Source organism: Hyaena hyaena, unplaced genomic scaffold (assembly GCF_003009895.1).
Source record: "Hyaena hyaena isolate Hyena2069 unplaced genomic scaffold, ASM300989v1 scaffold_445, whole genome shotgun sequence".
NCBI classification, from domain to species: domain Eukaryota; kingdom Metazoa; phylum Chordata; class Mammalia; order Carnivora; family Hyaenidae; genus Hyaena; species Hyaena hyaena.
Window position 1 is genome coordinate 401,981 of NW_024081077.1, and position 17,854 is coordinate 419,834.

At 39.5% G+C, this 17,854-nt stretch overlaps 1 protein-coding gene across 1 annotated transcript in view; it reads left to right on the plus strand.

Annotated features, from left to right (window-relative positions):
* The first annotated feature begins 979 nt into the window (after positions 1-979).
* The window catches only part of DBX2 (developing brain homeobox 2), a 34,008-nt gene continuing 17,133 nt past the window's right edge, over positions 980-17,854 (plus strand). Inside the window, exons 1-2 of the mRNA XM_039253293.1 lie at positions 980-1,397; positions 15,533-15,628. Coding sequence (XP_039109224.1) covers positions 980-1,397; positions 15,533-15,628 — 514 coding nt within the window. The remainder of the gene's footprint in view (positions 1,398-15,532; positions 15,629-17,854) is intronic.

The window sequence follows — 17,854 nt, forward strand, 5'->3', positions numbered from 1 at the left end:
CTCAGAGCCTGGAGCCTGCTTCAGATACTGTGTCTCCCTCTCTGCCCCTCCCCTGCTCACACTTTCTCTCACTGTCTCTCAAAAATAAATAAACATTAAAAATAAATAAATAAAAAGCGACTGGAAACGAATCACTAGAACCTCCGAAATTTCTTAAAAAGTAGCCAAGAAAAGCTCACATCTCATACGCAACCCACTCTTTAAAACCGTGCATCTATCTGTAAAACAGTCCCAGGAGCACTCGAGACTCTGTTTGATAACTACAGCCTTTCAAGCCGCTCGGGACTGTTCGCTTCTCCAGGATGCCCGTCGGTTCCTGAAAAAGTGACCTCAACGCTGGAGAGCCAGGGTTTGCCCAACAGGTGGTCTGCGGAACGCTCTCCAGAAGCGAGCGCAGCCCGCCGTCCGGGCACTCCTGGAGGGCGGCCGCGCGCCCTGGCGCCCCGGGGGGCTGCATGGGCTCCAGAGCAGGGGCTCGGGCCGCGGGCAGGGGCTGAGCGCGGCCGGTTCACGCCGCCTCCACGCCCACCTCCTCCCGCGACGCGTCCCCTCCCGCTGCCAAAGCTCAGACTCTCGGGGCCGGCCTTATTGTTGGCCGCGTCTGTCACTTTGTGGGCCGGATGACATGAATGGATGGGCTGGACACACCTTCCAGCCTTCTAGAAAGAGAGGGAGGGGGGGAAAAAAAAACCCGTCCGGATCTGCATAGGGAGCGGGAGCGACTTCCCCGGCGCCCCCAGAGCCTGCGCCTCGGGCCAGGGACACGCACAGCTTCCCCCTCCCACACTCACTCCTCCCACCCTTTAAGAAAACGCCCAATCCAAATAAATAATATCGCTCCAAGCCTGCCGGCGTCCTCGGTGCCGTCTCCTCCTTCCTGGGCTCGGCGCGCGACGGTTCCGCGGGCGGCGGCGGCGCAGGCCCGGCGCGGGGCGCGGAGCCGGAGGCGGGCGCGCAGGCGGCGCGCGGGCGCCGCACTATGCTCCCCAGCGCCGTGGCGGCGCACGCCGGCGCGTACTGGGACGTGGTGGCGTCCTCCGCGCTCCTCAACTTCCCCGCGGCGCCGGGCTTCGGCACCCTGGGCAAGAGTTTCCTGATCGAGAACTTGCTGCGGGCTGGGGGCGCCCCGCCGCACGGGCTGCAGCCGACGCCGCACCACGGCCCGGCGTCCGCTCTAGTCGCCGCCGCCGCCGCCGCCGCCGGCGCGCAGGTCCGGCCCCTGCCGGCCAGCCCCGTGCCGCTCAAGCTGTGCCCCGCGGCCGAACCGCTCAGCCCCGGCGGAGCGCCGTACGGCGCGCGCTGGGCTTTCCAAGTGCTCAGCCCCTCGGCGGACGGCGCCAGGCTGCCGGGCCGGGCTCCGGGGGACCGAGACTCGACCTTCCAGCCGTCAGCCCCAGGTGAGCCAGCTCTTTCCTCCCCAGCCGCGCCCGGCGCCTGCTGCCCCGCGGGTCCGGGGTCCGCGCTCGCGGCGCTGCGTCCGGATGCGTCCCGGCCCCGGGACCTTCCTCGAGCGTCTCGAGCTTTAGTGGAGATGCCACTTGGCGGGTGAATAGGGTACCACCACTGACTGGGACACCCGCTCCACTCCCGTCGCGTCCCACCAGCTTCCCCTCTGTCTCCTTTCAACAAGTGGTAGGGCTGCCTAGATTTTCAGGCCTTTCCGGAGAAACCTTGAATGCATCGCATGGGGTGAGCGGGAAGGGGCAGCGGTAGTCCCGAGATCTCCGGGTTCGCCGGACCGGTTTTACCCGGCGCCCCAAGTTCAGCGTTTCTGCCCGCCGCCTCCTGCCCCGGAGGCCGCGCGACACCAGCACCCTGGGAAGTGGTTGGCGAGGAGACGTTCCCGCGGCCAGCTTTGGGGCTTTTGCTTCTCAATCTGCAGCGAAGGCCGGGTCAGTTCAAGAACGCTCGCAAAGAGTTTTGGAGGAGGAGTTGCGCAAACTTTCGGCTTTCTCCGTTCTTAACATTTGGGATCATCGAGGCGCAAGGGCGACTTTTTCTTCGTGCTGAGCTGAAACAGACGCATTGGCACCTGGAATAGGAAGTTCACCGATAAATGGGAATTTACCAAAAGAAAGGCAGTTTTGGTTTGTTTTAGTTTTTGGGTAAAACCTAAGCGGTGTGATTGGGATGAGGATGTGGACGGGTTAATCACGTATTAGCTAAAGCGTATGGAGGGCAGCTGAATGTGCGGTGAAAAAAAGAAGGCTTTTAGAAACTCAGAAGCTGAGAGTTGGATTATTATTAATTTTTTTTGGCTGCGTCCTTAGACGATCTTAACTCATTCTTTTAATCCCGATGGGTTTGTCCAGAATGACTAATAGATGCTTTTTCAGCAGATTCCATTGTCCCAGCAAACTGCCAGATCAAATTTATTGCTAATGGCTTTATAGAACTTAACATGTTTAGAACCTGTCCTGGACTTTCAGTTTGAAATGGTTACTAACAGAATGGAACAAATATAATTATATGAGTACCGGTCTCATTCACATAAGTAAAATCTAACTGGGAAGCCTTTTGCATCTAGGGAAAGGAGCAAATACAGCTGAAGGCAAAGTTTATGTTTCTTGGTAATTTGGGCCAATCTGGTATTTTTAAAGTATTTGGAAAATTAGAAACGTATAGAGTAGTTTCACCTAGACAAGAGGTTAGGAAATAATGTTGTGTCATTAAAAATTACAGTTTCAAAAAATTGGTGATTTGCATAATTTTCAGTGGTTTGGCACTGTGTTCACAGAAATTATTTTTTAATGATTCTTAACTTGCTCTTATCATGATTGGCTACGCAACCAGAGAAAATTACTTAATTTTCCCCTTTGTAGATTTTACAGGTTAAATTCAAATAAACCAAATGCAAATCAAAGGCAGATATTTCAGTAACTGAACAAGAGGTTTGTATATCTGTTTCATTCAAAATATTGCAATTATTGGATAAAGGGTCTCCTAACTACAAAAGATTTTTAAGGATATATTCATCCTTGTACACTTATTAAGGTGTCAGAATGCAAAAATGTTTTTCTTTTGGAATAGTTAAGACAATACAAGAATTTATGTTTCCCTTTGAAGTATTCTAATACAGTTTGAGCATATATTTTTTCCTGGTGTTTTATTGAGCCCTCATTGAAGATTTGATAATCTCCTAGATTAATTTTCATTTGAACAAATAACTTTTATTTTAAAAATTAAAATAATTAAAAATTAGTCTTCTAAGGGATGTATTTAATTTTTGAATCTACAAAAGTATTTTAAGAAAATTGAAACTCTATATTTGTGCTCACAAATCTGCTTAAAACCAGCATTTACATTCATTTATCTTTGTAATTTGACACAGAATATAGTTTTCTGAACATTGCCCTAGTTTTATTTAAGTGACAAGATTTTTGTCCTACCAAATGTTGTGGGAATTCTTTTCTACTGTGTGGAATTATGAAGTTTTAATGAGTACTGACAAGGTTACTATCACCTGAAAATTAGCTGACTGATGATATAGTGATTGATATTCTGTAGAGAGTATCGAGGAGATAGAAGAGCCACTGTTTTTGAAAAGATAACAGTTATTTCTTTATATTTCTTTCTGAAATGTCAGTGAACAACCACTTCTGACCCTTTAGACACTTATTTAGGAGTGGATCACAAAATGGGATTTTTAATCATTTCAGCATATTGACTACTTTTTTTTCAATCTTAACTTGGTTGAGTGAACCAATCTAAATGTCGAATGAGAAAACCCCAGACTTTTTTATTGGTGCCTTGTGAAATGCAGAACCATTTAACACAAGGATTTATGCCACCACATGCATTTCTGCTTCATTATCTTTCTTACCCATTTTTAATGATATCTTCTATTTCATTTGTTCAGCAAGTGCTTACCAAGTATCTCCCATGTGCCAAGCTCTGTCTAAGCCATTGGGATAGTCATTGCACAAAACGGATGGCTGTCCCTGCCTTGTGGGACTTACATTCCATGTTTGTGCTGCTGTATGGCTTACCAAGCATTTTCATAGTTGTTAGCTGGGACTTTAATTTTCATAGAGGCCAGTTTTTTTTTTTTTTCCTACGATGATTACTTCACTTGCTAATTTTGTTTTTGTTAGAAGTAACAGTGGAAACATCTGTGGACATGTGAAAGAGAAAAACATTGCCCCAAATCTTCATATTCCTTATATGAGTCTTTCACTGAAGATCAGAAGCTAGTGATAACCGGCTACATGTGTCACAATAATAAATCAGATTGTAGTTTCGTATGTGAGCCCATAAGGAAAGAAATTGGCCTTCCTGTTTGTCTTGCTGTGGATCTGCAAGGTGATGACAGTTAAGCAGTAACACATATTTACAGGTAATAAATGAGAGGATAGCTGTCAGTTTTTCATCCCTGGAAGTTGGCAAGCCTTTGAATATTTAGAGTAGGAAAAAGACCCTCCATAGCTATATGCTGTCAAGTTGCTTATATATAAAACAGTTGTATGTATATAAGTAGTTTAAAAACTCTGGAAATCATAGGGCATTTCTCAAGGTTGGAGAGGGGCACAGTTAGTGCAATAGAAGGTAGTAAAGATAGAAGGTAGATCCAGGGTTGAATCCTTGGATCTATTATAATTTATTAGGAGAAACCAGGAGGTTCTGCAAGTAAATTAGAATCAGAGATCCTTTCTCAAAAGTTCATTTATGTTGTTATTGGGTGAATATTGTGCTAGATTAAAATACTCATTTTTATATATAAAAGAGACCCTTGAAATGTAAAAAGCTGAAAAATTTAAATTTCTCTTGGTTATGTCACCAGTTTTATTCAAAATAAGTGGAAATAGCCTTGCCTTTTAATAGCATTTGTTATTTAAACATTTTAAAAAACTTTTGACATAAAGGTAATTTTCCAAATGTAATTTATTGATTATTGGAGCTACTCCTTTTAAGGATTAGAAAGCACATGTTTCTTCTCGATAGTTGAGTTCTTTTTTTTTTTTTTTTTGTAATTAATTTTGTCAGGTAAGTTGTACTGTGTAGTACAGAAATTGAACCAGATCTGTAGCATTTTTCTGGTCCTTTGTTAGGATTGCTTCTTACCATTAATACTTAAATATGCATCCTCGTTTCCTTGCCCACTTCCCAGTTCTAGATACTATTTACCTGTTAATCCATGACTGTCTTAAACTAATTGCACTTAATGTTTTGTCTAGTCCAACTTGAAGACTTTGTGATCTGATTTAGTAAGCCAGAGTTTGTCATTTATTTTTTCCTACTGCTTTGCTTTAGATTTGTTTTGGCAGATTAAAATCACAGAATCTTGAATGTTGGTGATGCTGACCCAGAACCAGGACAGAGAATGGAAAATCCGGCAAAGGTGTTTCCTTCTTCAGGCTGTCAGCTCAACCATTGCTTTGGTGGGATTTGTAGATAATACTGAACCATGTTATTACTACATGTGTGTATTTTTTGTATCTTCTTAACATGTCTTTGGATTTATATTAACATATTAATAGAAACATAGTAACTAACAATAACTTTACAGAGTTCATGAGAATCAGCTCAAGTTAATGAACTCCTTCAGATTCAAGGAGAAATTCTTGCAGTGAAGAGAGTAAGACTAATAGACAGTCCCTTCCCTTCTAGTGGTGACCCAGTTAAGACACCCTCCTTACAGAATAACACCTGAGCTGGAGCTACAACAAGGTAACAATTTATGTGCGTTGAATTTGCCCCTGATTTAGCAGGGATCTCACTCCCAACCCCTAACATGTGCTTCTCTACTCCACTTTAGCAACAAGGAATCTCAATCTGTTGACAGGTATTGATGTTTAATAATAAAACAGGAGTAAATCCAGCAGGCAAGTAGGAACATTTTAGAACTTTCCCCTTACCTCTTACTGACTTAAGGGAGTCGAGGATTATTTTAAGGTGGTTTGGGGCGCCTGGGTGGCTTAGTTGGTTAAGCGGTTAAGAGTCGGACTCTTGATTTCAGCCCAGGTCATGATCTCACAGGGTTCAAGGTTGCCAGTCTCGCCACTTGGGATTCTCTGTCTTCCCCTCTCTCTCTGCTCCTCCCCAACTCCCCTGCTGTCAAGGGTGCATGCATATTCTCTCTCTCTCTCTCTCTCTCTCAAAAATAAATAGAGAAAAGAGCACAGTAGTTTGAATTCCCAGACAATTGTGTACACATTTGTGCATAAATAAACATAGGATTCAGAGAGTTCAGGGTTCCATGCCAGAAGCCAAAGGGTGCCATATGTTATGGGCAGTTTAAAAGGATTGTTGACAGTGGTTTTATCCACATTTGTTTGCCATAAATGTGCCTATACATTGGAACCAAAGCTGTGCATGAGACTCTGTTGTATCCCTGTTTGAGTGTGCCACCTTCTTCCTGTTCTTGTGCCCACCAGAAAAAAGTCTTCTTTGCTGTAAGACATCATTTTATGCTTAGGTTTGTTGCCGAGCAATGATAGAAATGGTAGCAACTTGCAGAAGGGAAATAACACAGGTAATAGATGTGCTTGTAAAATACTTTAAGATTCTTTGGTATGCAAGTTTTTACAGAAGTGAGATGTTCTTATCTTTAACATCTTTAAATAAATGTGTCCTTAGGTGGGGGGGGGGTAAATATTTCATGTACACCACACTTAACCTGTTTCACCACCCTATTTCTGTTGTTGAGATTGTTTATAACTTTAGAATACATCTTATTATGTCTTTCAAGGGGTCTTGCTTTGTAACTCTTAGTACAGTGTTTGTCTACTTAATCTTGGATTAACAGAGACTCCAAATAAGGCTTTTCCTAATTACAGTGATTTTTTTTTCATAGTGAAGGTATACAGTTTTTAAGTCCGTTAAATAAGTTTTCATTCAAATACACCTGGAGTCTGTCAGGAATAAAGGGGCAAATTGGAAAAAGAAGTAACATGATTTTTATCTAGGAATGCTTATTAGAATCCTTATTTAAGACTTCATTAGATCATGCTTCTATTTTATACTCTCTTACTAAGAAATTGGATCTTTGCCTTAATGTATAATGTACTTACCAGACCCTTATATATTTTATTCCAAAATATTTTATTTTACTTTCAGTAATGTTTCCACTTTTAATGAAATCTCCCCCTTTTATTCTTTTTAGCCTCCAGTCAGTACTTGATTTGGCAACGCTGAGTGATTCATCACTTTATATAAAGTTACCATAACTGATTTCATTTTTAATAGCATTATTCATTTTGTCAACCAGCTCTTAGTTGGGAATATTTCAGGGGCACATTTTTGTGAGTTATATGAACAGTAAACTGAAGGCACTAAAATTCTCTCTGAAGTCAAAGATCAAAAAGCCTCTAAAGTTTTTAGACTTTTGTTTTAGAACCAAAACATCTGGGAAAAGGAAAGAAAAAAATATTCACATCTTTTTCTGTATATTACTTAGTACTTAATTGCCTTCTTGTTTGTCAGTATCCCAAAGATGAACCAGGTTTTTAACATTTCTTTTACACGTTCAGGCACTTTGCCACAACAAACTTAATTTTATTAATTCTAAGTGGCGGTTAGAAATAGAATATCCAATGTATGTATTTCTACCAGTCCTCTTGAGAGGACTCAAAACTTCTTGTTCTTTAAAGTGTTACATTTCTAACAACTTTTAAACTTGAAATATGTGATGGAGTTAGTAAGTTATTCATTGGAAAGATTTTTGTACATTGAAAGAGAATAAAAACCATGACTGCTCGCATGTTTCTTCAAGAGAAACATGGGCTGGATTGAGTGTAGGTGTATTTAACCAATTCTATAGTTTAACTGGGTCTGAAACCAGAATATAGCCCCATTCTTTAAAGCAGGAAAAGAGGTACTCCTCTGTGTTTACATATCTTCTACAGGTGCTTTTGCATTATATATTGAATGGTTGCGACAGAGATTTATGACTTGCAAAGCCTGACGTATTTATCTGGCCTTTTATAGTAAAAGTTTGCCAACAATTTCTCTGAGCAAACATGGCAAACTGGGTAAATTTAAAAATACAGTTTTCTGAGTTGGTTTTCACAGTATTTCTGTAATTTTAAAGCCTAGATTCAAGTCTAAGATTTTTATATTACTGTCTGTATAATGACAATCAATTCATATGACCTCCTTGAGCCTCTGTGTCCTCATTTCAAATTAAGAACGGAGACTAGAGTCAGCATTTGACTTTCAAACACATACTACAAAAGCCCACTGATAACAGACAGGGAAAGACAGTTTGTTGTGGCAAAGTGCCTGAACGTGAAAGACTCCTTTACACCATTCCACCATAAGTAAAATATTGGTGAAAGGGGTATGCTGTGTAAGAAGGTATTTCAAAGCTTAGAAGCTTGAAGGAACAATTTATTATTTTCTCTCACAGTCTCATGGGTTGACTGGTTTCAGCCGGGTCGTTCTCACTTGGAATCTCATTGCAGTTAGATGGCAGCTGAGACTCTGGTCTTCTGAAGGCTCAACTGGGCTTGGTGTCCAAAATGGCTTCTCACATGGTTGACTGTTGATTGGGTGCTCAACTAGAGCTAGTACAGCAATCTACAAGTGTCTTTGTAGACTTTCCAAAGTGTCTTGAGCTTCTGATAACTTGATACTTGGGTTATGAAAGGGAGAGTTCTAAGAGCACACACTCCAAGAACCCTAGGCAGTGGCTACAAAGCTTCTTATGACCTAGCCTTGGAAGTTCTAGAATGTCACTTCTTCCATATACTTTGGTCAAACAAGGCAGCAAGACCATCCCAAATACAAAGGAAGGGGAAATTGAGACCCAAGTAATTTGCGGCCATTTAAAATCTGCCACAGAGTAAAATCAGAATAACCCCTTATTAGATCCAGTTCTTGCCAGGTATGTTGTCACCTGCAGGTGTAGATCAGTACAAGAGTTAGTCACACAGAGTGCAATAGCTGGGAGCTTGAAGAGTCTTCATTAAGGCTTTTAGAATTTGAGAGCTACAAGAACTGTTCTGTTATGCTATTCTCTTCTGTGGGCTTTATAATAAAAAATGATGTGTTTCCTGAAATTTAACTCAGTTTTTCAGAGCTGCTAATGGAGGCACCTTGAAGGACAGGCAACAAAAGTAGTGAAATACTTGGTGATTGTGATGAAGTGGGGCCCACACCTTGAGAAGAAGCCATACTCTGCTCACTTGTTGATTATACGAGGCTAGAGAAGATGCTAGTGGCAATGTACAAATAAATGGTTATCATTACCTATTCTTCTTTTTTAATAAAATTTTTTACAGTTTATTTGAGAGAGGGAGAATACCAAGCAGGCTCCTCGCCATCAGCCAGAGCCCAGTGCAAGTCTCAAACTCATGAACTGTGAGATCATGCCCTGGGCCAAGATAAAGAGTCAGACGCTTAACAGACTGAGCCACCCAGGTGTCCTCATTGCCTGTTATTATAGCAAATTCTTACTGCAGTGGAATCCTTCCATAGAGCCCCTCCTTTATCTACCACATTGCATCCAGTACTGCCAGGTGAATTTCCCTAAAATATAGCTTCTTCATATTACCCAGCTACTCAGGGAAACCTTAATATCTTCATTTGACAGTCCGATCAAATAGAAACTGTTCTTCAACACCTTCATTCCATCAGCTACATTTAGCTCCTCCAAGTACATTGCTTAACATTCACTCTTTTGGCCTTGTGCCAGCCATCAGGCTGGTCTTCTTAACCCTTCACTTGCCCTACGTGTCCTGCCTTGCCTCCTTTCCCTTTGTTCAAGCTACCTTTCCTTGTTGGAATGCCTTCTTTCTCTTCCTTTGCCATTCCAAATACCTTCCAAATCAAGGTGTGGGTTAGGATGTTGTTCCTGCTCAAAGCCTTCTTTGACAAAGCCCTCTTGACAATAGTCTTTTCTTTTTACTTCTATATTTCAGTGGAAGTCTTGACCATGCTGCTGCTTTTTATATGTTGTCTTACTGTTGACCTCAAATTCTGTAATAATGGCAGGAGTAAAGGCTAACATTTGTTGAGTCCCTTCTGTGTCAGACATTGTTTTGTGTGTGTTTTTCTGTGGTCTCATCCTGGCCATGCATTATAATGACCTATGCAGCTTTTGAAACAATACTGTGCTAAGGAGACCACCTTTAGCTGCTGTGATTTAACCCACTTGGTATGGGGCCTCTACATCTGTATCTTTGAAAAGCACTCAAGATCATTCTAAATTTTTTTGATGTCTTTATTTATTTCTGAGAGAGAGAGAGAGACAGGGTGAGCAGGGGAGAGTCAGAGAGAGAGGAAGACACAGAATCTGAAGCAGGCTCCAGGCTCTAAGCTAGCTGCTGTCACAGAGCCTGACACGGGGCTTGAACCCACGAACTGTGAGATCATGACCTGAGCCGAAGTCGGACGCTCAACCGACTGAGCCACTCAGGCGCCCCAACTTGAGATCATTCTAATGTGTATGCAGGGTTGATAACCAATGGTTAGGGATATGCACAATGCGCTTTTTTTTTTTTTTTTTTTTCCAAATCTCATCTCTCTCTTGGGGAATGCCTCAGATTTTACAGAACAAAACTGAATTTGGAAAACAGAAAAATTTCTATTTCATTTCTTTGACCAGCCGATATAAATCTGTAACTTAAGAAACACAAAATGGAAATTTTTCTGGGGAGGGAAACTATCCTTCTTCATCTTTGTGGTCCCAGTCCACTGTGTGGCCCTTATCTGCACAGAATTAAAAGGACAGAATCAAACAAGTAGACACTGCACTTGATTTATCTTCTCATGAGCTGTACCAGAACATTAAGACCTTTGTTTTTCTGTGTCTGAAATACTGGAGGAAAAACTGTGGACTTCTGTTGTTTTCTGATGAGCAGGAAGATAAAGGATGAATTTACTTGATTTCCCTTGTGACTAAAGGTAAATTTGCATGTGGATCACATATATGAATTCCTTCCATGTTGTATGATAATCACACCTCATTAGGTGAGTGATATTTCTTAGATCTTACTACTCAGGGCTGCTGGTTGCCATTCTTAGGAGTCTCATATTTGTATCCACTCTATCCAGTTGTGTATTATTTTCAGGTCAGAAGTTTAGATTTCTTTATTCACAGTTCCCACGTACCAGGACTCGAAGAAGGTCATTTAAAACCATTAACAAAATTATTTACCTCCCTGTGATTCTTTCCCGGAAGTATTTTTTGACCCTTTGGTTGCCTTAATAAGGTATCTTGGAACCTTTTCTCATTTCTCCCCGTCTTTCTTAAAAGGTGCTGCCAGTTGGCATAGCATTGCAGTAGACTCTTGAAATTTATTTGAAGGTTTTATTAGTGGTCTTTAGTGCTCTTTCTTTGAAACGTAAGCTCAAGTCAGTTTAGTACTACAGTTTTTCACTGACAATCAAAAGAATGTGGTTTCACCCCATTTAAATACCCATTGTTCTTCTCCATCAGTAAAGGAAGAATGAAAATGAAAGCAACAAAACAAAAAGCAATTTAAAATTATTGCTTGCTTCCTAAATGACAGACTTTTGAAAATAATTTCTCTGTAGTTAGGGAACTGTCCTCAGCTATGGGATGATTGAATCACAGAACCATCTTGGTAGTTAAGTTTAAAAAGAAATCAGGCCAGTTCACCATTAAATTGGCTCTAAGTATCCCTCTTTGTTAAATGTCCAAAATAGTTAATAGATATTTTGATTCTGTGTCTTCAGATAAGTCAGAATATCTGATTGATTAAGAAGTGAAAAGCTCATGAGGTTTTCTGTGAATAAGTGATTTTAGTCATTTGGATTCAGGTAGTTTAGTTCCAAAAATTTTAAGGTATTTATCAGTAACTGGTAACAGATTCCACAGGAACTGAAAATTAGATTTGTTGGTGGGATACAGAATTTGGGGTATCCTCAAGTGTTGTACTAACAGAACCTAACATCAAGCCATAAAACCTGACAGTGCATTTTTTTTTTCGATAGGAAAGTCCATTTCATTTTCTCTTAATGGAAAGCTTAGAGATGTGTCCATTTTCTGGGCTCCAGCGCTTATGAGTAACTGGCAGTCTCTGTGCATGAAATCCCAATCTCTCATGGCTAACAACTAAATATTATTTTGAAATATTTGTGTTTCTCTTGTCCTTTAAAAAAATTGCCAAAAACCATCTTCATATTCCAGATGCATTCCCATTTGAGGTTGAATGCTAATGAGTGAATGAGACAGCATGTGTCAATTCATAGCAGTGTGCGGGGTATAATACACACTCCTTAAATATTATTGTCGTAAATATCGGTCCATAAGCCAATAATGAATTGTTCCCAGTATGATCAATGATAAAGGGACTGCATCTAGACTGCATTAATGGGATTTGAAATGCATATCATCAGGATGAAATTGCCTTGTTTTCTGTGCTTTTCAGAGCATCTTCAAAGTAGTTCTCAATGGCTTAAAAAAGTTTTAACACATCTGTCAACTTGTTGCTTTGTTGTTATCACAGTTGAGTTCCCTTTCTTGCTCATTGCTTTAAAATGTATACAATTTACAAACATTTATAATTGTAATATATATATTTTAATGCATTTCATTGTTCTAAATGGTTATTTTCTTGTGCCATTCGACACCCCTCCAGTCATAGGTTCAGCTGGATTAGCATTTGACATATGTCAAAGTAGGCACATGTAAAAAAAATGAAGCACTTAATTGGAATTTCACAGCAATTTTCACATAAACCAGCTTAAACAAGGTATATTTATGTATGGAAATCAGGAATTGACTGTGTAAATATATGTATGTCAAAGAGATGATTTAAAATGGTGAAGGGATTCTACACAATAGAACCTGAACCCTGGTCATGTCACATGTATTTCCTTAGCCATGAGAGTTTACTACTGTAGATAGCATGTCATTTTGATTATAGCTTTACTCTATTAAGATAAGGTAATACATAATAGTATAACAAAATACTCAATGAAAACTTTTTATTTGTTAAATTTAATAGTAAGGTTGTATATCTCAGAACTTCACTTATCACAAATGCTTTTAATTGCTTGTTTCAAATGAACCATTCATTTTTTTAATCTTTTATTTTTCTATTTTTCAGGTCATAGGGTTAGACTGAGAAACAGTTTGGCTAGAATGCTAAAATTTGTAATTTGTACATATTCTGCATGGTTATTTTAATAGTATCACTAGAGTACTTATTTCCTACACTTGAAGTAAAACTATTTCTTTTATGTAGGTTTTTCCAGCTATAATGAAAAATGTATTATTGTATATATGTAAATGCAGCATTGTATTTTGTGCCAAACAGCATAATAGCCATGACTTAATTATATGGAATGTTTATTTTGAGGAGAAATAATTTAACAGAAAATGCTTGAGAAAAAACATGTGACAATTTTTATACATAGATACCGATTTTTATTTTTCAAACTATTTCATATATTCCTAGAATAATGGAAAATGTAACTCTGCCTAAATGCCATTTTTTATAAGATATTAAAATGAAATTGTTTATCATTTTTTTAATGGTTTTATAGTCAGTGTTAGAACAGCTTTTGATAACAGTAAAAATTTTAAAAGGTTTTGTAGGGCACCTGGCTGGCTCAGTCAGTGGAATGTGCAATTCTTGATCTCAGGGTCGGATTGTCAGTTCAAGCCCCAAGTTAGGAGTGGAGCCTACTTAAAAATATTTTTTTTAAGTTTTATAGAATTTTTTGAACACCAAAATGGATTTCCGTTTCATATGTTGCTTAGTTGCTGTATTTTCAAAGTAAAAATTTTTTAAAGGATTTTATTTTTAAGTAATCTCTATACCCAATGTGGGGCTGGAACTCACGCTCCACTGACTGAGTCAGCCAAGAGCCCCTTGAAATGTCATTAAGACAAACATTTTATCATTTGAAAACTTGGATATTAAAAAACTAAGAATACTAATATTGGCAACTTTCTGTTATGTTATAGAAAAAAAACCTACATTTGTGATTAATTTGCAATTTGAAGGCATTAAGAACCTGAATTCTTATTGGTCAATAACACTTATTTTGATATATCCTTTAAAAATATTGGCAAAAGTAAACACATGCTTATCAATTGGTTAAAATACAAGTCTGAAATTACTGTGTTCCTGAAAAAGGTATATATTCGTATCAAAATAATATTCACTAAATATGATTAAAATAAGAAAAAGTTGCCATTGAACATGTAGGGAGAGTAATAAAAATATTTATTTTTGAGTCACGTTCAAGATTTCAAGGTCATCTGTTATGAATGATACTATATTTCAAGGTGTATCTGGGGGGCAGGGAAGGGGTTCATTCCTGATCCTCGTTCTCTTCCTAAGAAAGTCAAGAGATGCTTCCTATTTCTTAGTTTTAATAGTTACTACTTATAATTATGACCACACAGAAAATGAACTGTTAGGCTTAGTTTTATTCATTCATTTATTGAAAATTCGCTGGCTATTTAGAATGTGCTGGGTACTCTTTTGGGTATGCCATAGCAAGAGCAAGTTGTCCACCTTCAGGAACTTTCTCCCATATTTATACTATACCTCGTTATGTTTAACGACATGGAGTATTTAAGGTGTTTAACCAAAGCCTGACATATAGTAAGTGCTCAGTAAAGAAGAACTACTACTAATGTTCTGTGACATCCTTTTTAGCTAGTTTTCATCTACTGAGAAACAGAATTTAAAATTTCTTTCTTTATAAGAGTAATGATACCTATTCCATGCGTATGTATTGAAAATGTTACGAATAGCATAGTTTAATAAAATGAGCAGAACAGATTATGTGGTAAGTCCCTGTACTATAAACACAAATACTTTCAGGTTAACTAGTTTCTCTTGAGATAAAATGCTGTTATTCTCAAATGCTTTTGAACATGTAAAAGTGAGCATAAAAAAATACATTTTGCTATGGAATTGCTCAATAGATTAGCTCTTACCACTTTGGAATCCAACTAACTAGTTCAGAGAACTTTCTGAAAATAAACAGTAGAGTGATATAATCTCTTCTAGAAAATTAAACTTAAGCATATAACATTCAAATTGGTTTTTATATTTAATTTTTTCCTTTCTGCTTTCAACTGTTCATCAGTAATTACTATATCTTGAGCTGTGCCATTCAATAATATGATAGCTCCTAGCCACATGAATGTATTTATTTTAAAATAATTTAAATTGAGAATTTTGTTACCCAGTTACATTAGCCACATATCTCAGGAGCCATGTGGGAAATGGATCCTATATTGGACAGTGAGGATAAAGGACATTCATCACCGCAGATAGTTCTCCTGTGTATGGCTCTAGGATATTTTGAAGAAAGGAGTATTTGATATATACTACTTGTAATTATGACCACTAAAATTAACTATTAGGTTTGGTTTTGATCAGCTAGTCTTTCACAGCATCTTCCACATCTTGATTAAATATTTGGTCATCTCTTTGACAGATAAAGACTACTTTAGAATAATGTTAATTTTGGTCCGAGTTATAACCAACCAAATAAAGTCTCAGAAAATGAAGTGCTTTACTCAGTGACTTCTGGGAAAGTGTAATTTTGAATATTGCCTAAAAGAAATGGCTCATCAATGAGATCAATGCTTTCTCCGCAGCGTCTTCCAAACCTTTTTTCCTGAGCGCCTCCCCATTCTACTCTGCATGCTGTGGTGGGTCCTGTCGGCGCCCTGAGTCCGTCACTGCTTTTGCAAGTAAGTTTTTATGCTTCCTCAGCAATGCCTCAGTTATTCTGTAAACCAAAGCAGCAGGATTTAATGTGCTCTGGAAAACTAATTGGTAATGCAATGGCAAGGAGCTAAATCCTCACTAAAAATCACAGCGATCCTATTCAGGAGGTTTCCAGAGATTTATCAGACCTCAGCACACTGAGCAATTGTGAGCAGTTTCTAATGGCATTGAAACCCAGGGCTGACACACCAAGGAAAGTGACTTGTTTTCCACTTGATATAAAAGATCTCAGAGGGACTAGTTTGGCTCTTTCTGAAACGTGTAGCAATACTCATTTAGAGAAGAAAAAAGAAAGGAAGGAAGGCTAAGAAATTGTGCTGTATAAAATTTCTGTTCAACTCAAAATGTGACACAGAAAGCCATAGATTGTCCATAGAAAATAATAAAAATTGTGCAGATTGTGAAAGGAGAGAAATACTTCCTTTTTATGATCTTGAAGAAAACCCACCAGAGTTATAGGAAATATTTTCAAGAGAACTTTTCCTCGAATATTACAAAATTTAAAATGTCCAGGGGTGGAGTGAGAATGACAACTCTGAAAAACTTTTAGAGCATGCACACATGCACACACACACCCAAAGAAAGCAATGTCGAACTAAAAAGAAATAAAGTTCACCTTGATCTTGAGATTTCTAGGTCAAATAAGAATTTGTAGGCAGAAATTCCGAGTGTATGACAAACAGGTCCAGTGAGCTCTACTCTACTCTGGTAGAGTCCAGCACATTTATTTAACTGCCCACAAGAAAACATTTATTCAGGTTAGCCCCTCTGTCAGGTGGAAAGTGAAATAGGAGGAGTTGAGTCAGCCCAAAGTACAGAGCTCTCTCACGGTTGAATTCAGGTCCCTGCTGCCTCTCTGTGAATGTGTTTTATGAATGTTTCAGGAGAGCAGTTGCTCAACAGGGTGATTCCTGACAAGTGAGGCAGCAAATGCTGGCCGTTTAATGAGCTGCAGGCTTCTGAGCATCTCTTTAGGGGGCTGATACTTTCCCACAGAGCACTTTACATGGCAGGGACCCAACCACAATGGGCAACAGACCCGTGACCAATCGTCACTTTCACTTGACTCATCCACACGCGACCTCACCACGATTTTTCACTGTGCAGATGAACTTTAGGAGCCATTTCACATGGAAAAGGCTCGGGCAAGGGTCAGTTGCCCTTTTGTATGGTCATAAAGCACGGCTCTGTGTGTCCATCTTTTCTCCTGTCTCACATTCCAAGTGAATTTCTGGACACCATTTAAAGCACTTGACTGAAAAATAAAGCAGTGAATGAAACTGACTTTTATAGACTCATTCTAGCTCATCTTCCCATATAACCCTGTCCACCTGAAAAGGGATTTAGTGGATGAGCTGAGTGTATACAGGACTTGCTGAATACATAGGGCCCATTATCAACTCTGGGGATCGTTTATTAACCAGGACTGATACACCACTATTTTGGAAGTGACCTATTAATTGTCCACTTAACTCGAATGTATTGATTCAAATAGAAAAATAGAAACCATGACTAAACCTTTTACTCGCTCCTTCAAGGTGGTCTCCTGTGAGGGCAATTGAAAACGGTTGTGCAAATTAAGGAGACATTTGTCACCATATATTAGAGTAGCAGGGAAAGGCTGCAGGAGTAGAGATGTAAGTCCCAAATCTCTGCTACTATAGCATAGTGGTATCTCTGGAATTAAATATTTGGTGTTGCATTCCCCGGGTAGAGAGTCAAGGAGAGCCCACACCTAGTTTCCGGTACTTCCTCTTGATATCATACTGGATTTCTATTTTAGAGGATCTCTGGCAATGTAGTTTAGGTAAGTGGAGATGGACAAAAAAAAATCCCACGTAGGTGCACCTGGGTGGTTCAGTAGGTTAAGTGTCTGACTTCAGCTCAGGTCATGATCTCACCCTTGATGAGTTCAAGCCCCACATCAGGCTCACTGCTGTCAGTGCTGAGCCTGCTTCAGATCTTCTGTCTCCCCCTCTCTCTCTGTCCCTCCCTCTCTCTCTCTTGCAAAAAATAAACATGAAAAAAAAAATCCCATGTAACAGGTGGACATTCATGTATGTGTGTGTGTATGTTTATTCATTTTATAGCAATGTTTTGGTGAAAGTCTCTAAGCCCGAAAAGTACACTAATGCCCAGGCCAGTTTGATAAATAGAGCACATAAAACTAATTCTCAAGACATTTCCTA